We start from the raw sequence: 24,638 nt of genomic DNA, 5'->3' as shown, positions 1-24,638 counted from the left end.
ACTGAGCCACAGCAGCTGGGCTATAGAGAGTTTAAAAATATCAAAATACATTGCCTTTTTTCCCCTGACATTGAGCTAGACTACATTTCTCTGCTCTGCCATTTGTGGCCACATGACTGAGAGTGTCTCCATAACTTTTCCCCCCTGTGGTGACTTAGAATGAAGATAATCTGCACAATGACCTTAAGGCTCGCATTTTTTAAATGGTGAAAGTACAAGCTGAAAACAACCTGAATTCTGAATCTCTGCTTGGAGTAATTACCAATCCCTTTTCTAAACTTCCACCCGAGTGCCAAAGAAACGTTTATGCTAATTCACTGAGATTTTTGTGATTTTTCAAACAAGACAATTTAAGAATATATAATCTTCTTGAAAAGTTCAGGCCACTTACAAAATTGACCATATTACAATCCATAAAGGAAGTCTCAAAGAAGTTCAGAAAAAGAAATGTTAAAATATTTCCTCTGACCAAAGCACAATTAAATTGGAAATCAATAAAAATATCAATTTTAAGCAAGGTACATGTGAAATAAAAATATTAGAGTTTTAAATAACTCTTGGATCAGAGAATAGATATTACAAAAAATTTTGAACACTCAAGTCTATGAGATAATGAAATTATAATGTGTCTATAGTTGTGCAATGTAGTTAACAAAGTTGACAGAGGAAATTTATAGTTTTAAATGTTCATATTTAAAAAGAAGAGGGCTGAAAATTAAAAAGCTAAGAATCTAATTCAAAGTAAAAAAAAAAAAAGGAACAGCAAGATAAACCCAAACATAGAAGAATAGAAATTAATTGAAATAGAAAACCAAATTTAAAGAAAACCTTATCATTTCCCTTTATATAAGAAAAGAATTAGAGGCATAGAGAAGTCTAATAACAAAATCCAAAGGGAAAATTTTAAAAGCTAATAGACAAAACTTCAGTGAAATTAATTAAGAAAAAATGACAGAAGACATAGTAAGTGAAAATAGGAATGAAAAATGGGTCAGAACTACAACTTCAACAGTAATTCTAAAACCACCGTTAGTGAAAATCAGCAGAAACAACACATGGTTTTTGCTTTGGTATTCGGTCACCTTCAACTCCGCATTCTGGAGGCTGAAGAGCCTATGTCTGTTTTGACATTATATCTGACATCCCTGGAATTCCGCATTATTTATGCTTTATGTGAGTACATAAATTTCTATTATAGGTAATCACTGTAACTATGTTAATACAATCAAAGTATATCATTTTAATTTATTGCTAATATCCACATATTGAAAAAAATGAAAGGCTATTTTAAATATAGGCAAACGTTGTAGGTATAACTTGAAAGAAACATCTGAGTTTTATATGGTAAATTATATCAGTCAACCGAAGTATAAATGTTGAAAGAATCATTAAGGGATTAAAATACTGCAATGGTGATGCTTGTGAGCACTTACTTTTACATACAACATGCTTACCAATAACTAGACATATGGGGGAAAGTGACAAAATATTAAGATATAGTATGTTGGCTACATAATTTTAAAAAGAAAAGTTTCCCCTTTCTTCAGCTCTCAACTCTTTATGAATGTATATAATAATACAAAACAGAATAAAAGAGTTTAGATAATATAGTAATTTAAATCTGGTTAGATTTATTTAATGTATTGGCTGTGACAGACATACTCTAGAGTAACCCCTTCCCCAAAGAATCACACCACATACAATCCCCATTCTTCAAGTGCAGTGGAAACTGTCTTGTTTTCACCCAAAATAATAAAACAAAGATGATAAAATGTCACTCTCTTGATAAGGCTGCATTACATGCCAAAGGCGAGGGTATGTCATGCCACTGACTCCATTCTGTTTTGTAAGACTGGCACACAAGGGGCGAGGCGCTCTGGGTGGTCAGGCAGAGGCCAGCCTCTGTGCTGGAAAGGGCACCACACGACAGGTGGGTGAGGTGACGCCTTGACGAACTGCCTCTGTTAACAGCTAGTGAATTTACTCACCTTCCATGATCTGAAGTTGGTCCAACACGGCATAGGTTTTTAGCTGTGTGACTAGTATTTTTTTTTTTTTTTAAGCACTTGTCTCCTTTATTGAACATCTGCAGGGGCACCTGGGCACTGACCAGGCAGCAGGCGGACGCCGTGAGATGCCCCTCACTTCCAGTTCTTGAAGAATTGCTTGAAGATGGGACTCTCACGGCCCTGGGGCAGAATCTCCACCTGCGTGTTTGGGGCATACCGCAAGCGCGAGATGAAGTCCTCGGCCGCCTGCCGCTCCTTCTCATTAGCTTTTCGCCCCTTCCAGATGTAGATCTTGCCACAGAGCCCGTTGTCCAGCACAAAGCAGTCATCAGGTATCAGCAAGTTGAGGGCAAAGGGGCTAGAGTCGGCCACCTTGGTCAGGTTCATCTGTCCAGTGGCATCAGAGACCTTATACAGAGCCGCAGCCTGGGCATTAGTCTGGTCAGCTGTGAGGTCTTCCTCAGGGTTGCCCTCCTTTAGGGCAGGCTTGGGGCCCAGGACCTGGATCATCTCAGCGGGCTCCTCCTCGTCTAGTATTTTTTGAAGTCTTCTGAGAATTGGTATCTGCAAGGATTTACTAAGACCAATGATAGTTACCTTGCAGTGTTGTTGTGAAGACTGGACTTAATGTCTGTAAAATGTCAGGCACATAGTAGGTTTTAAATTATGGTTATTATCAAATGTAAGACATGTCAGTGGTCACTGACCTGTCTCAGTCTCTGCTTTTCATCTGATAACAGCACCTGTGAGATCCTTGGGAGGATTAAATAAGATAAGGGAAAGGAAGGTCCTTGCCTATGCATGGTAAGTGCTTATTAGAATTGGCTATTCAAATACTAATGCTGCCTTTTCTCTTATACATATACATATACATGCACACGCACATATACATGGGCAGAGAGAGAGACAATGCCAATATTAAAATAAGCTCATTTGATGAACTTTTCTAAACATGAAAGTTGACCAAAAAAAGTTAGGATCTGTGATCAGTTCTGAAACCACTTTTTATTCTGGACAAAAATATTTTTCAGGACGTTTCGGAAATAGTCTGTTTCTCTTATAAACTGTCATTACCATTTGTCTTTCAGAAAATGAAACATTGTTTCGGAGAAGGAGGTGCCTGCTGATAGGCATCTTCCGCGCTCCTCCCTCCCGTCGCTTCCTGCAGTCCCGCCTCTTGCTCGCTCTCCCAGGGCTCAGACCCATCGGCTCTGCAATTACACGTTCTTCCAGTGACCTCGATGGGAGTGTAAATACTCTCAAAGACTATCTTGTTTCCTCAAATAAAACAATATTTCTTATTTCTACAGATGATTTGAAAAGCTGCAGAATTCAGTACCAATCATTCCTCACAAAGAATGCACAGCCCGACTGCCCAGAGCTCAGTGACTCTCATCGGTGACCCGGAACCGCACACGCTGCCAGGTTCCGAGGTTTGGGGTGCACATCAGCTTTGTGGTTCTATTTTAGCCATGAAGGGCACTGGGCAAATTCAAAGTACTTTCGCTGAATTATCTCCTTTGACCTGACCGGCTCAGGCATCACAGAAATTATTGTCTTTGTGCTATAGAGAAAACAACAACAACAACAACAACAACAAAATATATATATATACACACACACATATATAATATATGTATGTATATGTATATATATACACACACATATATAATGTGTGTGTGTGTGTGTGTATATATATATTTCTTTTTTCTGAAGTAGGTGCCTTTACTTTTTTTTTTTTTAAATCCTCTCCCAAGGACACTTTTTTTGCATTTATCTTCACATAGAGGGAGAAGGTGAGAGGAAGGAAGAGAGAGACTGAGAAACATCCACGTGAGAGAGACTCATTGACTGGCTGCCACCCACAAGATCTCAACCGGGACCGGGGACAAACTTCAATCGAGGTACATGCCCTTAGCGGGAACCAAAACTGGGTCTCTCTGGACCACGGGGTGACGCTCTAACCGCTGAGCCAAACCGGTCAAGCAGTAGGTTCCTTTCTTAAACCCACTTTATGAGTAAATGGCAGGACCAGACCTGGCATCTTGGCATGTCTTCTCCTTATTGGTAATCTTCAAAACTTATCATGGATGTGCCTTCTGACATTTGTGACTGTGGGCTCTTGCAATTTGACGGAATTTGGGTTTGAGTCTGAGCTCTTCCTTTTTCTAGCTATGTGACTACAGGCACGTTAAACTCCTTAAAATTTAATTTTCTCATTTGTAAAATGGGGTCAATAATTGGGCAGTTTTAGTTATGAAAAACTAAATGAGATAATAGTTGCAAAATACTCAGTACTTATTAAAGCCTCATAAAAGAAATTGTATTCTGCTGTCTTTTATGAATAATTTGCCATCTATATAGGAAATGTACAGTCTATGATACCAATTTCTGGAGACTAGAGATGGTTCTAAGAATTTTTTAAAAATCTTTACTATTTGTATAAATGGAATAAATTTATTTTCCTGGGGCTCATAAAAAATGAAACACTTACCAAGTTGTGCTTCAAATAATATAGGTTTTCCACATTCTCAAAAAGGTATATTTTCACAGGCAAATTAAGCAAAATATGCCTTTTCTCATTCTAAAAACCCAAGTGGGACAGTTTTAGTGAAGGCTCGGGAATATATATATATTTTTTCTTAAATGATGGAGATAGTTTCTCCAAGACCATATTTATTTTATCTTTAAATCTAGGCAAACTTCCTTATATAAAATTCCAACTAAGAAAAAACATAGAGCTGTAAGTCACTATGGAATTTGGTATGTAGTTGTTTTGCATTGATTTTGGACTGTCTTGTGTAAATAACCTGATATCAAGTATACAGACAAAGCTTCAGAGAAGTCACCAGAAAAAGTATATTTCATCAGAGAGGGTCTGGGCAGGCAGATATTTGGGTGACTGTCTCAAATATTTTCCATTAGTGGTTGTTTTTTTAAGTTTTCTTTATGCCTATATTTTTAATATTAATATGATACATACCAACAGTGTCTGGAGAAGAATGAAGTATGAGCATACCTCATTTTATTGTGCTTTGCTTTATTGCCCTTTGCAGATATTACTTTTTTTTTTTTTTTTGGTTACAAATTGAAGGTTTATGGCAATCCTGTCTTTTGGAGCCATTTTTCCTACAGCATTTGCTCAGTATTCCTGTGTCACGTTTTCATAATTCTTGCACTATTTCATATTTTTAAATGATCTGTGTTATGGTGATCTGTGAGCTGTGATCTTTGATGTCTCTTAATGTGGTCTCAGAAGTAGCCATGGGCATGAGATAGTTATAATTTCCAAAAATTAAACAACGGGTCTTTGCTAGTTAGAATGTTAGTTTTCCAGTAAATGAGCTCTGAAGGAATAAAATCAAAATAGAGCCACAAAACAGGTATTGATCCTATATCAAACTTTTTTTTTTTTTTTTGCTGGAGAGTGAAAGAAACTATGTACGCCTGTTATTACCAAGTGATGACTTCAGATAGCGTCAGTAATGATTCCACTTTCTTGGAACATCATGTGAACAATATGCATCATCACTGAGCTGAGATCACAATGAAAAGAATCACTGAATCACCACTCATCAAATAGCTCTCCTAGCTAAATAATTTTTTAAAAAATGTAAATGAATGAAAACCACATGGAAAGAGATTTGGTTCAGAGTGACAGAAGGCTTGTGGGAGAGTGCCAAGAAAAGCAAGATCATCTTCATGCATTATATTCCAAGAATCGTTGGTTTCAGGCATCATAGCTTCTAGATGTCCTTGCCCAACGATACACACAGAGAGTCCTGTCGTTTCCATTACACTATATAGTGAGAGTCTGTCTATAAACTTGTGCAGTTTGGTTTCAAATATTTTATAGGGCAAAGATCCTGGAACACCTTTCTGGAGGAGATCTTTGTGACTAGATACTGGCATGAGTGGTCCGAAAAGTGAGAAAACTGTTCTTCACCCTGAACTGAAACAGGTCGAGGGGTAGGACCATCGGGGCTGCCTTGGATCTCTAGGGGTCTTGGCTTTTCTGCCTCATCTCTGTGTGGTAGAAAACTGTTTAGAAGTTCTTCTTCCACTTTGCTTCTCTTAATAATCTGTTTCCCACCGGAATCAGTTAAGGTTCTTTGGGTTACATATAATAACAAAAACTCAAATTGAGCCAGGGCAAGCAAAGAGGGAAGAAATGAGGGAACCAGGAGGTGGAAAGTCTTAAGGAATGCAGCACACCCAGTCCTTCCAACTTCTGTCTTTGGTCCTCCTAGCACGTGTTCTTCATTTAGCACTCTCTTCTGTTCAGCTGTCTTCATCTCTTTGCATAGCGGAAAGATGAATAGTCCCTTCTAAACTTGAAACAACTGGCTGCCCCTCAGCCCTACTTACAAATTTCCGAGGAGAAGTCGTTTGATTGGTCTAGCTTCAGTCAGTAGGACCTCCCCACCAGCCACTTTCCTGTCCATGGTCAGGGCTGCGGGCACCTAGGAGACACGCAGATCTCAAGTGCAGCGTGGAGGTGTGCTCGCAGCTCTGAAGGCATAGGGCTGAGTTGAGCAGTTCCCCTGGAAGTTGTCTTCTGCATTTTATTTTAGATTGCCATGGAAGAGAAATTATTATAGACAGGAATAGTTTGTATAACTTCATTTAGAAATTCAAGCTTTACAACCCCCCTATCCCCCACTCCCGTAACACTGCTTTGGTTTTGCTTTTAATATGGCCACACCAAACAAAGAGTGTTACGAGAGAACGTTTGGGGAAAGGTCTGCAGCTGAGGAGGTAGGTGTGAACAGCTCTAGTTGTTTAATTACTCTACTTCATGGTGTCCTCTTGCTCTTCTGAGCACACCTAAAGGTCATGGCTCTGTTTTGGCTCATCCTAACCATGCTAGAGTATGTGGTTGGAAAAAAACCAAGGAAGATGGAAAGAATACCTCTAGCTCACTATGTGATCTATGAGACACAAGCTTCAAATAAAGATTGTTCTAATGATAAGACCAACAAAATTGTGAAACATTTTGAGATGATTTATTATGCTTTCCTTCTTAAAAGGCACATATTGCCATGTCAGATTTCTATATGATGCTCTGTTCTTAAAATGAATAATTAACGTCATCATTGAGAACAATAAACACATGTAGCTAAAATGAGTAGGATGCAGAACTATGCCTATATAATTGGCAATGCGTTTCAACAGTGGATTTCTATAAAGTGTTGCATTGGATATGGGCATTAGAATGCCCGAATTCCAATCCCAGCTATACTCTTATCCAACAGTGTGACTGGGACACATTTTTTACCTCTTTACCTCGGATTTTTTAAAATGTTTAGACATGAGTAACAAAATGTGCTTTATAGGATTGTTGTGAAGATTAATATAGGAATCTCTTGCTCCCTCGTATATAGCAGACATTTGACAAATATATTACATATGATTAATTTTTCTTTTTTACATTTTGTGCAGCAAACATAGGTCAGTGGACTAAGCATTATGTTGCCAATTCTGAGAATCAATAAATACAAGGTAAATTATCCATGGTTCCATAGGAGTACTACTACTACTTAAGCTTCTTTAGCTACGTTTAATGACAGAAATCAAATTGATTTCTTGGTGGGGACAAAAAAGCAAAAACCAAGGGAATTGGGGATGACTTAGAACTGAGCGGTGAAGAGCCAAGGCGGCTAGAAAGCAGGCTGATTGGCCCAGTGTTTATTCTCTCATTCTCATTTAGTCATAAAATTATGACTTTTAGCAGGGCTCATCACCACTTAGGAGGACAAAGACAACATTTTCTAGTCTTCCTTGTAACCAAATTTAAGTCTAAATAATTTTATCAGGATTATCCAAACACACAAATACACTGAGTGTCTGTGATAGGTTGGAGATAGTGCACACTTTGAGGTCATAATAGTGTCAGATAGTCCTGAGAAATTGTCCTGCCAGCTAGGAATATAATGCACACACATTAAAGAAGACAAATTACAGTGCAGCCCTCATGCAAAGATGGCAGAGATACAGGTACCATGCTGCAAGTATACGCCTGAGTTTATTGTGTACAATTTATAAGCAGGGGAGGGACAGAGCACAGGCAATGCTCCAGACTTGCCTTGTTAGAGGTCTGCTGAGATCCAGTGTGTCTAGGATAGAAGTCACACAAGCATTCCAGAACTAGGGGACCCATACCTTACATGCAATGCACTTTACAGAGCCAGAGGCTGGAGAACGATAAAGGTCCTTGGATAAACAGAGTCAGAAAAGAAGGACCCCAGAGCTGAGCAGCATCTCTCCACCTGTACGCATATATGGCATGACTGCCTCACCCCCAGGCTGGTTGCTTATCTTAACTGACCACCTGCTTCCCATCCCTGCTTCTCCACACAGGAAGAGCCTGTTGGGGTGCTTCTTTGCAGTTTTAAAGGGAGCACTATGAGAAATGGCATGAACAACAGTGAGGGAAGGACAGAAGGTGGACCCGATTAAAATGGGGAAGGTGGACCAAGTGTTTTACAGGTTTATTTAATAAAACATACAGAAGTCATTATTTATCATCCATTAGTTCATTTAATCTTCACAATAGCTTCATGAGAAAGTGGATACAGATGTATTGATAGCTGGGTGAGGTTGTACACAATGAGGGTACCAGAGTCAAGATCTGAACCCAGACAGCCAGGGGCAAGAGTTCCCTTATCTGTGTTGCCTCTTTGGGATGCTGTCCCCCAATCAGGAAAGCAGCCCACACTCCCTGACACCTGTGCTAAGTGCAGAGCTGTGCTGAAGGCTCCGTGTACATTATTTCCCCAATTCCCTCAGTTCTCAACAGCCCCAGGAAGTAGATGCGATGGTTAGCCCCACTTTATAGATGAGCAAAGCACACATCAGAGACATTAAGTGAATCATCCCAATGTCCAACAGCTTTGAAATAGAAGAGCGGAGATGCCAGGCTTGGCCTCCCAGACTCCAGACTGCGTGCTGATAACCACCACATTGTACCACAGAAAGTGCAAGACGGATGAAGGAAGAGCGGAAAGGGGACATTCGTGTAATTCCACCTGGTGGAGAAAAGAACTGGAATCCAAACAAGGGAGAGCCGGGGGCAATGAGAACACATACATTCCTGCAACATTAATGCAATAATTTAGTTTTCTTTTTCAAAAGGGTATGTTTCATTCATTGGTATAAATATAATCATAAACTGCCTTCCATGGGGACATTTCTGAAAGGAGGGGGCTGAAACAGCAGGAGAACTAACATTCACAAAGACCCCTTCTGAAGCTTAGCTTGGGGGGCCCAGAATTTAAATTTATACCCCCCAGCTGGCCTGGAAAAATATAAAAGCCAAATGGCTAAGTTAGCCTTGGAATCCTTATATTGCCCTCCAAGAAGGATACGTTCTGATTGAGTGTTGAGCACAGCAGGAAATATCATTACAGACCTGGAATCCAGATTTCTACCAGAAAATGCGAAGCATCTGGCAGTTTTGAAAGGTAATCTTTCCAGATTTACTTTCACATAAACTATACTCCACTACAACACCAGAAATCATGGGGGAAGATTGTTTTTAATATAGTGGTTCAGAGAACAGCACAGAGAAACGTAAATGAAGACAGCATTTCATCTCCAGGTCTTGATTAGCAAAAACAGCACCCCCAAGCCTGTATGTATTTGTTAAGAAAGGTGGGGTCACATGGATAGTCTCAAGACATTTCCCAATGCCTCCTATGTAGCCCATTAATTTCCAGGGAATTGTGCGAGGCACCTCTTTTCTGAAGCAATTGGCCATTGATTACCCATTAGTTTGGTGGTTGTTATTTTTCTCTATAGGAAGCCAACTGAATTTTCCAATTATCTTTCATAACTTTGCCGTGAGCACAGCACTGAGTTCTTTTTTTATTAGTTTAAAGACAGGTTTCTGGTTTGGGTTTTTGGATTTTTAAAAAATTACATCTCCAGTGTTAAATCCATGTGGATTGAAGAGAAACACATTGTTTTCTTTTTCCTTTTCTCTCTTTACTTTTCTATTTTCAGAAATAAATGTGGCTTGAGCTCTCCTAAACAATCAAGAAAACATTTTCATAGCTGTCCCCACACTCCTAACATCTCTTAGATAATTTCCCTCAGCACAAGACCTAGAAGCAAGACAAGGTCATAAAATAGATTAATCTTGGAGGTAGAGGTAGACAGGAACTAGAGCAAACAGGACAACTTGAGAAATCTTTGGTGCTCAACATTCTCAATATCATGAAATGGAAACGAGAGTTAGAAAAAAAGGGACCTCTTGGAAATAGTCATTTATAGCAGAATGTACAATGGGAGATATTTGAACTGCCTGCAAAATATAAAAACCAAGCTAAAAGTGTACATTACCAAGATTGTTAAACAATATTGCATTATTGTTTTTCCAAAAGCAGTGCGTGAGTTTGGATGTTAATCACAATGCAAGTCAATGTGAAAAGAAAAGTTTATTTTCTATTGTTGTTGGTCTAGAATTGGTACAAACAACTGCACTGCCATTGTGTACAGCAGATAAGTAACTTCAGTAGAAATCTTGCCCTACATGGCAACCAAACAGCTGTTTATCATTGGCCTAATTATCAAGTTAATGAGATGCTAATTTCTATATTCATAAAGCATGCATGAACAAGTACTAGTGTATGCAAAACAGGGTTTAGTGACAAACTTAATAAATAAAATAGCAAGGTATTGGTAAATAAACACATGTGGTTTTAAAATCTAAGACCTCGCTGGCTGGGAAAATGTCCAGTTCTAGGATGCGTGCCCAGCCGTCTACTGTCTCTCATGCATATACGTGCTGACAGCAGCCTTCTTGGTAGTCTCGATTCAGCTCCTGCCGTGTCTATAGAATTCCTATTATAGTTGCTCCACGGGGGCAGAATCAGACTCACTGTGTAGATTTATAGATGGCTGTTTCAATCTATATGGCATTGAGGTGCCAGGCTTCCAGTTTCCCCAGCTGAAGATGAGATGCCCCTTTTTAAGGAAATTATCAGGGAAAACCTTCAATAAACACTGCAGTGAACATACATTTTCCCATCCCCCAGTCAACCATGCCACCATGGGTGAAGTTTCTGTAACACCCAGATTTAGGGTTTCCATACTGACTTGGAGAGAGAAACTGCTATTTAAAATAACAATAATAATAACAATGATCAGAGTAGTAATAATAACACTTAAGTAGTTCAGCCAAACAATAAAACACATGGCAATTTTCAAAATTTGTCTTTAGGACCTGAAGGAACAGACAGGAAAATGATTTGGGTTTTATTTGGAGGGAGAAGTTGAAGCTTTTGAAGTGGCTGGGAAAGGCTGGCTGGTGTCATCTCCTTCCTGCTGCAGAAGATAGGGTCATGTGCTCTTTGGGGGCAACTGGTTTACCATTGTGAGATGAGGCACTGTGAGGACCTACTTGCACCTCTCTGGTTTGCACAGCATCACACGGAAGAAAAGTGGTGCACCCAGAAAGTCAGCTTTGCCCTCAGAGCAGAGAGACGCATCCCAAAATTCAACCTTCCCCCACTCCTTTCCCAGAACGCAGCAACAGGCATGGTGGGTCCAAGTTCACGGTAAAAATGAGGAAAGACTAGAGAAGATTTGCCAAGAAAGTGGATGATGTGTCTTTTTTAATGAATCCTGATTGAGAGGTGTGGAGTGACATCAAGTTTCAAGTAGTGTCATTGTTCATTTCCTACACTGAAAACCTACAACACGGGTGAAGTGCACAAAAGTGCAAATGTACACAGTGTGCAAACAGGTTACAATATGCTCTCAATCAAATTTTGAATCTCTGTTAGTGAAAATAACCAAGTTATAACAGGTGGTTGCCTCATTCTGATAGCATTACTATTAATGGTAACTCAACTTTGCATTTTATGTTGATCACATATTGATTTATAGGAATTTACAGTAAACTGAGAGTATCGAGTGCATGTCATCAATGTCATTATTTTGTAGATATCGTTACTGAAGCCCACGTGATGAGATTGTTTGTGACAGAACCAGGACCAGAACTCTAAAACGCTGCTCCTTCTCCTTTTCCTTCCACTCCAATAATCAAGCTGAAAAATGATTAGGGTGTTTAACATGGGATGCTTTGCAAATTTGCTTGTAACAAGAAAATAGAAAAGTGTCTGATGTCTGGCATGATTATAAAATGAGACGTTTTGATTTTTCTATACACACTAGCAATTAGTCTCATGTGTCCCCAAGGGATAAGAATACAATTTACCACACAGAACCAGAATTTTCTGCTGTTAATGAAATACCTCATGTCCTAGCATAACTTCCACGTGATCATTCAGAAAAGGTTTTAGAATCTCCAGCCACTCCAACGCGTTCACTTCAACAATCATCTATAGAAAACTCACTACATAATAGGAATACCTGAAAACTCATGGCCCTGTTACAAAGGGTAAGTCCTTTGTAACAGAAGTCTGGGGTCATTTCCAGGCAATTCAGGTGCTACTGGAGCAAACAATACAGTAAGAATTACATGTCAGAGCCCATTATGTTGATCAAATTCAACTAATTCTAATACAATTTTATTCCATTAGCTTGGGTCAAAAGTGCTTCAATGAATTGTCTCAAAAAAGTTTTATTTCTAATTGTTTCTTTAAACTTAGGACTGTGAGTAGCAGTGATTTGCAGAATTAACGCAGGGTTAATGCTGAGGTGAGATGGGAGAGCACAGAGCAGTCAGTGGGCTAGTCCGAGTTCTCAACCAAGTCTGCATCCCATTCACTTGTGGCTTGTTACAAGCACAGCTTCTGATGCCCAATGTCTCACTTTCTGGATCAGTCTCCAAAAGAGGGACGCGAGCAGCTTCATTCTTAATAGACTTCATAGGTAAACTTGACATTTACTAAAGTCTGAAAAGCCCTAGGTAGGTCTTTGAACTCCATGAACACAAGAATCCATTTATCTCATGAAGTTCTGAGTGTCTGAATAAGTATTCGCGATTGAATTAATTAATGAAACAGTAGAAACTCAGGAAAGTACTATAAAACCAGACATCAGGTGCAAATAGGATGCAATCAAAGCAAACGGAGGTGTCTTAGATCAGAGTGCTGTGACAGCCAACATCAGAACAGCAGCTAGAAAAAAAGACATTTCCCCAAATAAAGTCTAACAAAGTCAAAAAACATCCACCTGATCTTTGCAGAACTGAGTATGTGTAAAAACCACTGTGCTTGACCAAGCACAATCTTACACAAGCCGCTTGAGTTATTCAGATTGGGATGCACTTTATTTTCATTTGCACATCTAGGAAATCACGATGGCTCTCCCAATTTGATCCCTGTTACCACTTTTACTGTCCTGGATCAAACTTTCATTTCTCTTTCTTCTAGAAAGTTTCTGTGTTTGTTCTTTCCAGTCACCCGAGGGCACTATCAAGCTGAGACCATTTCAAACTAAATCCTCTCCAGAGGGTTTTTGGACCACACTAGCATTATGAATTCAGACTGCACACCTGCAAAAGTGATAGATTGTAGTTCAAATTTCCATGGGAGATACTTTTCCCCCTTTTTCCATCTAGTGTCAACATTGAAACGTACAAGTTTCCTTAACTGTCCTCTCCTAAATGTTGGGTTTAATTCTTATTTATCCCTGCAGTGAAGATTTAGGATGGTTTTGTAAAAATCGGCTGTTAGAATCCCAGTGTGCGTGCCTCTTTCTTTCTTTCTTTCTTTCTTTCTTTCTTTCTTTCTTTCTTTCTTTCTTTCTTTCTTTCTTTCTTTCTTTCTTTCTTTCTTTCTTTCCTTCCTTCCTTCCTTCCTTCCTTCCTTCCTTCCTTCCTTCTTTCTTTCTTTCTTTCTTTCTTTCTTTCTTTCTTTCTTTCTTTCTTTCTTTCTTTCTATCTATCATCTATCCATCCTCTAGTGGAATATTGAATAACATTGCATCTTACTTTCAAGAGCCTTTTATCTGTGACAAAACATAGATTCTTTCTAGTGAGGCTGTCTAAAATTTACAGCTTACCTCTATAGGGACAATAATGAGAATGCCCATGTTTGCCTGAAGAAAGCTGTGGTGGCTAAAAAAAAAAAAAGTTCAGATCCTGACAACTACTTTTGATTCTATAGTGTTGTGAAAATTGAGATAATGGCACTAAAGTTTCATAGTCCACTTTAGATGATCTTACTACTGTCTGCCACATTTATAGATTCACTGTGAGATTGTCTTTCTTCTCTCTTAGTGCAGAGCCCAGCGTACATTAGATGCATCAAGTGTCTGCTGATCTCCACGGTCTAGGGTCTGTCCTTCGAAATCTACTCGAGTTAGCTCAGCCCTAAATACAGAAACTTCCTCACATTGGTTTTTGAGATCTGTCCCGCCATCATTCCTCGGCAACATTTGGAAATTATACATGGTTTCTGGGTAAATATTTAATAACATTTGCAGATTTAAAAAAAAAAAATGTTGCTTTCTTGTTTTTGATACAGCTGCTAGGATCAGATGGATGTCTCTGTTTTGCTTTGCTTTTCTCCCCCTAAAGAAATTGTTGTTATATATTCTCACTTTAACTAAAACCAGTTTGTTTTTATTAAAAGCATAAAATTCATTTCAAGTGATGATGCCTCGATCGGGGATTCTCTGGCTTAGCTCACAGTCTCCCTGCCTCAATAAGCCAAGCCGACTTTCTGTGGCGTGATCAAGACTGCACGCTGCATTTTTTTACTCAATCTGTTATTACTCTATTGCCACCCAAACTTGACTTTTTTTTGACTCTAGTTTTTTCCCCCCTCAAAACACGAATTTCACATTTATCTTTCCTTTTATTTTTTGTCTTGACGTTTATGAGGTGAGGGCCACATAAAATCTCCGTGGCCCTGCAGCTGTTTCCTAACACGACAACTTTGAAGTGCCCCGGGCTCCACCCACTTCACCAGCTGCCGGCCCACTGAGTCTGGAGGAAGACTGGGAAGCAGAAGAGCCTGTTCCAGTTCTCAACAAAGCAAATTGGAAAGGAATGATCAACACTATTATTAGCTCCATATATCTCCAGTTTCATAAGAAATGGTGTCTTAGTCTGCTCAGCTACTATAACAAAATACCACAGACGGAGCAGTTTATAAACAACAGGAGTTTGTATCTCACAGTTCCGGAGGCTGGATGTCTCAGGTCAGGGCACCAGCGAGGTTAGGGGAGTGAGGGTTCACTTCTAGGCTGCAGGCTTCCGGTGGTATCCTCCTCCAGCAGAAGGGGCCAGGGCGGTCTGTGGAATCTCTTTTATAAGATAATCCCATTTATGAGAAATCGGCCCTCATGACCTAATTACCACCCAAAGATCCTACTAATACCATTACTTTTACAAAAAGTTATCTTTATTGTTGAAGGTATTACAGATGTTTCCTTTTTTTTCTCTCATTGACCCTTCCACCCTGCTTCCCCCACCCCCAAGCCTTCCTCACACTATTGTCTGTGTCCATGGGTTATGCGTATATGCATATATGCATGTGTGTTCATTGGTTAATCTCCTTGCAGTTAGGATTTCAACAGAAATTTTGGGCAGACGAAAATATTCAGATCATAGCAATGGCAACCTTATGGTTAGAGACACTCAATCTTCTCTTCAGGTTCCAACATATAAAAAATCACTTGCATTTTCTTGAATTCCTCCAGTAACCTGAGACATATCATAACCCCTTCCTTCCTTCCTTCCTTCCTTCCTTCCTTCCTTCCTTCCTTCCTTCCTTCCTTCCTTCCTTCCTTCCTTCATCTTTTCTTCCCCTTCCTCCCTCTCTATTGCCTCCCTCCCTCTTTCCTTTCATTTTTTATTTTTTCTCCACATTTTATGACTTGAACTAATTGAGTATCATTTTTGGGGTAATGGTGATCATAAATCACTGACTGTCATCTTTAATTATATATCACACTTTCTATAAAAGGCAAGTATGTCAAAACATATTTTCCCATGGTCATCGCTTCCCAAACTCCACACTCTTCAGGTCCTGTAATGGAGTGAAACAAGAAACACATGTCTATATAATTGCATTTGGTCTTTCTAGAACAATAATTGTGCTGATAAGGGTGTTGATAAATTTTACAGCAACAACCAACAATTTATTGAACTCATGGCTAGGTATCAGACACACTCAAAACATTTTAGATGAATTTTCTCATTTACTTATATGAAGCAGGTATTGCATTTCTAAATTTTGTATAGAAAAAAAACTGAGCATGGGAGAAGTTAAAAAAGCACTGTCAAAGTTGCACAATACTAAGTTTGGGTTATGATCTTGATATGCGTCTTTATATTGAGAAAACTGTCAAATAAATTTTAAATTTTGTAAGTAAATACATAGAAGAACTTTTCTGTAACAAAGAGAATGTTTAAGGAAAGAAAATGTAAGATGTATATTCATTAGGACACTAATAAAAGCAGATCCATCTGTCAGCTCTATCATTGTCTCTAGAATCAGAAATAGTTTTTGACTCTGTAAGCTGGATATAGTTCTTTGGGAGGGTTTGCTTATAGCAAGATTAGTAGTTTATTCGGAAGGCACACTTGTTTATTCAAAGCCTTTTTTATTTTTGGTTAATCCTCACCCAAAGATATTTTTCCCCTGATTGGAAGGGAGGAGGGCAGGGAGAGAGAGAGAAACATTGATGTGAACGAGACATATAGATTTGTTGCCTCCCATATGACCTGTGATCGAACCTGCAACCGAAGTAAGAGCCCTTGACCTGGAATTGAACCTGTGACCCTTCAGTTCTAGGGCTGACATTCTAACTGCTGAGCCAAACTGGCCAGGGCTCAGAGCCCTACTTTTTAAAATGTTTCTTATTTCTAAGAGTTCTTCAGAAGACATAATTACCAAGATGGACTGTTCTGTCCAGTGGATGCTTGTTGGTCCTTGACTTGGTAGTTACTAAGTTCTTAAACTACTGCTTTGCTCAACACCATATTATCCCTTTTCTCCATGGGTGGTCCATGGAATCCACTTTCATTTCCCAAACAATTTCTACCTAGGCAGTTTTTCAATAACATTCCCTGAGACAAATACTGAGTAGATAGTGCTACCATGTTGGCATCTATTCATCACAGATTGAGTAAGAAACTGTGATTCTCTTGAATTTATTTTCCAAATTTATCTTTCTTATATCCATCAACAAGTCTTTGGAGCCTTAGACTCAAAAAACCCTGCATTTCTAAAGCAAAATATCCATGTGTTTTTCTTTATATATTCCCTTTTGCATTGTCCCATCCTGAAGATTTAGTCAGAACAGACAACCCCAGCACCCTCAGGGGGGCTTTCTCTGCTCTACAAGTACTTTGGGAATGAAACCAGAGGTGTCTCCTTTCAGGCTTTCCCACTACTCTTGGAGATCCCAGTTTCTTCTCTGGCTAAGTGCTCATGAGGCCCCACAGAATTAGCCCCACGTACATTCATGAGTTGACTTTACCATTGTCTCTTAGCTCTGCCAACAAATGGTTCCCAGGGTTATCCACAAAACAAGAACTAAGGCTGTAAAATAACACTGAGGTCATATACCCTCCCGTGTATTTTAAACATGCAAACTGTTAAATTATGAAACTCTGTGGCCATTTGGTAGCTAAAACAACTTTCTACTAATACTCTTCCAAAGTACCATGTCAAGGTCATTGTCCATTCCTCTCTTACTTCAACAGCTGTTAGATAGTGCCATGGGCCAGAGAGTCCTCAGTTCCTCAACCACATAAATCTATTTCACCAACAGTGAGCAGGCTATATGTTCCTGCTTCTCAGTCTTCATACATACCTATTATACTTTATTTGATGATGGATTTAAACTATGTAAATTTCCAATTAAATTACAAACTAGAGAATTAAGAAAACCCCAAATGCAGAAAACTGTTTTCTTTTTTGAGATTTTAAAAAAAATCCTTAATACTATGTCAACAACAAATAAAATAGAATAAGAACCATGCACTATTTCACTCTAATAAACAAAGTTTTTGTTGTTGTTGTTGTTTTTAATTTAAATCTACTAAAACCGAACAATAGGTAAAACATTTCTTCTTGTCCAGCTCGTGTGGCTCAGTGGTTGGGTGTCAACTCATGTACCAAGAGATCGCCGGTTCGATTCCCAGTCAGGGCACATGCCCAAGTTATGGGCCAAATCCCCATGCTGAAGGCGGCCAATTGATGTTCTCTCTCATTGATGTTTTCATCTCTTTCTCCCTCTCACTTTAAAATCAATAAAGAAAAAAATTTTTTTTCTTCTTATGACTTTTACATAATTTCTACATGTAATAAATATATACCTGCATATAATAGGTGATCAAGAAGTATTTGTTCCATGGATAAAGGGGTTACTCAAAGCAGAACAAACAAACAAACAAATAAAAAATAAGTCCAAGTGGGAAAGGACCTCCACCACTCGCGGGTGATTTGTTATGGAAAGAGAAATGGGAAGAAAGTGGGTGGAGATGCTGTGGTGGGGATATTGCCTGAGGCGTGTAGACGGGGTGGTGACTGGAGAGAATGACTAAGGGGAGGGGGTGTGGCTGGTGGACCAGAGGCTGGAATGAATATAAGCAGCTGTACTGAGAGAAAGGCTTAAAAGGGAATATTAGAAAGTTTTCCTATGGGCACAATTCTGTGAAATTTTTATACCACCCCTTAAGAAAACTCATAATAAAAATCAACTATTCTTCAAGGATTTTGAAAGTCAATCCCTATACTTGGAAGCAAACCTCTCCAAGACTGGCCTCCAAGTAGCTCCGTTTCTAGGTTCCTGAAAGACCTATTCTACCCCCCACCCCCTACCTCTCACATTTATCACAATGTTTACACACTATCAACTCTGAAGACAATGTATTAGGGGTCCTATGTTAGGGTTCGGAAATGGAGCCTGTTTTCCAGGATGAGGTCAGGTTGAGAGAAGACTGGTCCTGATCGAGTCTCATGGTAGTAGGACCAGTCCTGGAAGAGTGACCCAGTTGAAGGCTCTTCCAGGGAAGGATGAACCCAGGGCAAGCACAGGGTGCATGGGTGAAATCAAACTCAAATTGTGTTATATGTGAACCAAATGGAGCAGTGATGGAAGTCCAGAGAGAAATGGTTGCTGGTTTTAGCAGGTGGGGAGGCTGCTCGGTGGGATGACACATGGAAGGCTAGTTGGCTCCGCTGCTGACCCAGGATTTGCTGGCTGGGTTTCAGAACCAGGGCTGCAAATGCAAAGGAAGTTCTGGTTTGTTTCTTGGTTGCAATGAACTGCCATGAACAAACCCCAGAGCACTGTGCTCAGAAAATGGGTAGGAGCAAGGGAGTTGGGTTGCTACTGTCACCATCATTCTACAAAGGATGCTGCCCGTCGCCCAGAGGAGTTCCAAAGCACTGTTTCTTCTTTGCACAGTTCCCCTTACCTGTTCTTTTTATTTTTAAAATAGAAAATCTCTTTTTTTTCTCCTTGAGGGACCTACCTCCCATGAAGATTTATACAGTGGCAGATTCCATAAGCATAGAAGATTTCAGTTGTTTAAAAAAAATGCACCACACTGATTAAGAGAAAGATATTACTACCAAGTCATTTAGCAAAACTCTAAAAAGACAGAACTCAACTGTTAAAACAGGGCATGTGGACTAGACTGGGACTGGGGAGTCAGATAGACCCAGTTGTCAGATCTGGGCACTGAGTCAAGGCTGATCTAGTCATAGCATCATTCGGAACTTGGGTCTTAATCTGAGATGCATTTATCTCCTGACACATGAAACATTTCATTTTGGGACTGAGGATATTGTCGATCCTGCTGGCTCCCAGATTGAGCCCTGTCATAAGCTGTAATAGTGAAGATTTTTTAAAACATACGTTTTTTATTAATTTTTTTAGAGAGAGAAACATTGATGTGAGAAACATCAATCAGCTGCCTCTTTCACGCCCCCTACTGGAGATCGAGCCCACAACCCAGGCCTGTGCCCTGAGCAGGAATCGAACCGGGACCTCTCAGTCCATGGGATATGCTCAATCCACTGAGTCACACTGGTCGGACATGGTGAAGATTTTAATATGGGATTTTGTAGATCACCATTGACATTTTAACAAATGTTATAATAAGTTACCTCAGATCTTCATTGACAAAGTGAAGTGGCAGTTTGGAAATATTATACAGATTATTTACTTTGTTTTGTGCTCATTTATGTAAGCATATACATTCCCAGGTGACCTGTAGGTATAATACTGTTGACCAATTGCTAAATTGCTGTGTGATTGGTAGACTTTCAAGAAGCGTTGTGAAAGAAAACAAATCCTGAAATGTAATGTTGATATCGACTAGACACCTCTCTTCTCATTTTATTGCAAACATACACTGGCTGGAACCTTTAATAGGTTGAAATCCCCTCCGGGTCTCCCGAAATTCCTTGGCTAGATGTCAGGCCTGCGCTGACCACTAGCCAGATCTGGGCCTCTAATGTTTGGCAACATTCAGGCTGTTTGCAACTCTGTGCTCCCAGGTGCATTTCCTTCCTCTGTGTCTAGAGATGCCAAGGGATGCTAACGGTATCGTTATGACAACACAAGATTTCTTGTCACAGGGATAAAATTCAGTGAACTTTTATAGCAGCAGCTGCTCTCCTGGAACAGGGAGAAAATAATTCTCCAGGTAATCACAAAAGAATAAAGGAAAAGGGATAAAAGAAGAAATAGAAACAAATATATTATATTCAGGAAAAGTATCAATGGGGCAGGAGGGAGGGCTAAGACCAGCATTTATTGTGTTTTGACTATGGTTTCAAGGTTCCCATTAAACCGTGGAGAAAGGAGAAAGGCAGGCAGGCAATGTAGATGTCACAGCCAAGAAATGCTGTCATCTCCAGCACTGCCAGCTCCGTGGTCCCCAGGGCCCAGACTGCAGAAGTGATTTTCTAGTCTGAAAATCTGAAGACGTAAAGGTAAAAGCATATTGGGTATTTCCCAATATTAGATAGCTGATGATTGTGTAATGGAAAAACAGGAGGAAAAAAAAAAAAAAACACAGAACACTTTCTCATATCTGTTAGATTGTGTAAGTCGATTAGATAGGGAAAAGTCTTTAAAATAAAGACGGTGGCTGGAACCCGAGAGTGATGACTGTGGACATCTTTATGGAGCCAGGAATTATAACGGCAAAAAGAATGTGTGTAATAAAGTTCCCTCATTATTTCATAAGATTTGGCTGTGATAAACATACGGTATATATATTTTTTCTGATTGGTGTTTCAGGTTTCTTAGGGTAAGTTTCTAGAACTGGGATCACTGGGTCAAATAGCAGTTCAATTTTTAACTTTTTGAGATAACACCATATTGTTTTCCATAGTGGCTGCACCAGTCTGCATTCCCACCAGCAGTGTACTAGAGTCCCCTTTTCTCCACACCCTCGCCAGCACTTTTTGTTTGATGATTTGTTGATGGCAGCCATTCTGACAGGTGTGAGGTGATACCTCACAGTTGTTTTAACTTGCATCTCTCTGATGATTAGTGATTTTGAGCATTTCTTCATATGTACCCCTATGTTCATAGAAGCACTATTTACAATAGCTAAGATGTAGAAACAACCCAAGTGTCCATCAGTAGATGAGTGGATTAAAAAGCTGTGGTACATCTACACAATGGAATACCATGCAGCTGTATGAAAGAAAATGAAATAGTATGAAGCTGTCTCATATCTTATCCTTTGAGATGGCATGGAAGGACCTGGAGAGTATTATGCTAAGCGAAACAAGCCAAGCAGAGAAAGACAAATATCACATGATTTCACTTATTTGTGGAATATAATGAACTAAACAAACTGCTGAACAAAATTAACCCAGAGACAAAGAGGTGTGCTACAGTCTGACAAGCTTCAGAGGAGGGGGGGTTGGGGGGAAGAGATAAACCACAGAACTTACATGCATGTATGCATGACCAATGAACATAGACAATAAAGCTGGGGATGGGGCAGGGGGGAAGGGGAAGAGGGTGTCAATGGGGGAAAAATGAGAAACATCTGTAACAAAAACAAATTAATAAATAAAAAATAATTTAGTTAATTTTAAAAAATTGGCTGCAAGATGAATTCTTGTTGCAAAAACTATCAGGGATGTTCAATTCCTCTGAACCCTTTTGGAGAACCCATGAAAATGTCCTCCGTGACAGGTACATGCTTCCAGCAAGTCATTCACACTAGAGTCTCTGACTCCAACATCAGTGGTTTCGTGGACGGCTTTGGTTGGATTCCGGCAGTTGACTTAGATCCTCCACTGGCAGAAAAAAAAACACATATCCATGACCACTGACATAAATGTGCACACAGTTTGCAAGTTTTTTCTTCCTTAAATAAAGTATCTTCCATCTGAAACATGTCAACTGTGTGACGGTCATTGTGATGTTCTCGTGGCTCATGCTAAGCTGCCCGTCCCCAGTTAAAACCAGTGCAGATTAGTCTTAAAAATGTTTCAATCTGTTGGTCCACAGGGTCCCCCCAAAAAATGGTTGATGTATCTTTTTGAAGTGTTAAAACCCTCTTGATGCAGAGGAAATACTGAACAGCACCTCTTTGGAATAACTGGTTAAAACAACTCCTTTCTATTCTGGGGTGCTCTATCCTGAGTGCCCCATTTCTCAGGGCTGTCAGGTCTGCACTTAATTTCTAATATTTGACTTGTTCATGGAGTCCAAGTGTCTGCTGCAGTGTCTTTTCATTCCTGTTAGCTTCCCAGATTTTATTTCTCTCCATTGCCTTGATTTAGTCCTTACTTTACTTCCAGAAGGTTACTGGGCAAAAAGCTAGACAGTACTTTCGTCCATTTCTGGAAACATATTCTACATTGAAAGACAGCCTAATTTATCAAGCCTCTTTTAACCCATTTCCATATATCATTGTGATAAAAATTCCATTGCTATAATTCTTGAGTTTGTATTCAGACCTCTCCAAAATAACATAGATTCCCTTTAAAATCAAATTAACCTCCATTTGAAAAGGTACATAAGTTATATTTACTTTCATTTATCACATTTTCCCCCCATTCTCCATAGCCTACATGTCCTTGTTCCTAGAATCAAATGTATGTGTTATAGTGAGGTCATCTATTTATATCCAATGTTGGATTGTTTTATTTCAATGAAATAACTTATGTATGATGGTGTAAAGCCCCTAGAGACTTACTTGCTAGGTATTACTCTTCTCAAAGTTTCTCTACCGACTTTTCTGCAAATTCCTCAGGAATTCCTCACAAAAGCTCAGGAACAGATTTTTCATGACTTCCACTCAGAATCTCTTCCCTGGTCTACACCCTCCCATTGGTGATGCAGATGGGATTAGAAGGAGGTCACTCCGAGGGAATCAATGATTATCCTTGCTATTTCTCTCTGGCCACTGGGTCCCAGGGTTGGGTAGGCATTGTTCTCCAGTGTTAATAGTGCCTCCAGTGGTGCTAATTTGAATGAGGGACGAAGGAGGAAGGAGCATCTAGCCTGGCAAGTTAGATGCTTGTGATGCCGCCTCTGAGTTAATGATTACAGGGAGGGATGAAAAAGTGCTTTGAGGAGTGTATGAAAAGTTCGGTGTTGGACATTCGTTTGTGCTACATCCATATAAAACAACCAGTCAACAGTTGATAATATATAAATCAATCTTAGGAGAATAGTGTGATCCAGAAATATAACTGTGAAAGTTATCAGTATATAAGTGGCAATTAAAGTCACGAGAATGGATAATTTAACCCCTGATGTCTGTAGTAAGAGGTCTCAGACAAAAATCATCAGCATTTAAGGGACAGCCATGGGTTAATAGTCTGAAGGAATACTATGGAATACCCAAGAGGAATAGAAGAAAAATCAACAGAAAAAAAGAACTTGGTCATTTATTGGACATGGGGTAATACGTGAGCACTTAAAAATGATTCTGAAGTTTTGAATATAGGTTACTGGTATCCATTGGTGAATTGTAAATGTATGTAGGTTTATTTGCACCGTTAAATTCCAGTTTAACAAGAACCAATATGGAAGGAAAGTTTGCAATAATAAAATTACTTCTAAGCCCAGGCCAATAGCCTCGAGCATCAGAGCTTCGTTGATCACATTACCAAAAAAAAAAAATCTTTACTATGAATTATTTACTATAATGACTTTTCCCGGTCTTTGTCTATAGAGTAATTTACTTACAATGTAAAAATCATAAGAATACAAACTGTTCCATGAAGGTTGATTTAAGTTAAAAGAATTCTTTCTCCGGAGTCCTAGTGGTTCATCCAATGTGAAATGTGTTGTGCTCGGATGAAAGCTGAAGGTGGACTCTGGGGTGTGCATTTAAATGGAGCTAATGAATTTCCTCTGTGCAGCCCAGCCTGGGGAGAAATGGAGAAGACTGCTTAATAAAGCATGTGGTGGAATTGCCCTCTCTGGCTCTCCAGATTACAGCAGCGGAGCATGGCATTATTCCCCTTTTCTCTAAATCTGTTCCTGTTTTTCTATTACTGCCATTTTTTACACTCTCACCAGCTCACTTCTTCCTCTTCCCACTCTCCCTTCCTTCCCTTTCCTTCAGGCCTGCCCGCATCCCTCCGCTACCTCTCTCCCTCCCTGACTTCCTTCTCGCTCTCCTTGAATTGAGGCTGGTATCGCAGTGATCGTCTGAAGACATGCCCTCCGCGTGCTCGCAGATTCTTCCACAGCACGTGTTCGCAGAAGCCC

At 39.6% G+C, this 24,638-nt stretch overlaps 1 protein-coding gene across 1 annotated transcript in view; it reads right to left on the bottom strand.

Annotated features, from left to right (window-relative positions):
- Positions 1 to 2,068: 2,068 nt before the first annotated feature.
- Positions 2,069 to 24,638, bottom strand: part of LOC118626734 (macrophage-capping protein-like) — a 77,307-nt gene continuing 54,737 nt past the window's right edge. Inside the window, exon 3 of the mRNA XM_036256778.1 lies at positions 2,069 to 2,573. Within this exon, the coding sequence (XP_036112671.1) occupies positions 2,142 to 2,573 (432 nt within the window). The 3' untranslated portion in view covers positions 2,069 to 2,141. The remainder of the gene's footprint in view (positions 2,574 to 24,638) is intronic.

The sequence above is a fragment of the Molossus molossus genome, unplaced genomic scaffold (genome assembly GCF_014108415.1).
Source record: "Molossus molossus isolate mMolMol1 unplaced genomic scaffold, mMolMol1.p scaffold_m16_p_12, whole genome shotgun sequence".
Classification (NCBI taxonomy): domain Eukaryota; kingdom Metazoa; phylum Chordata; class Mammalia; order Chiroptera; family Molossidae; genus Molossus; species Molossus molossus.
Note: the sequence above shows the minus strand (reverse complement) of the source record. Positions and strands in the feature narration are given on the sequence as shown.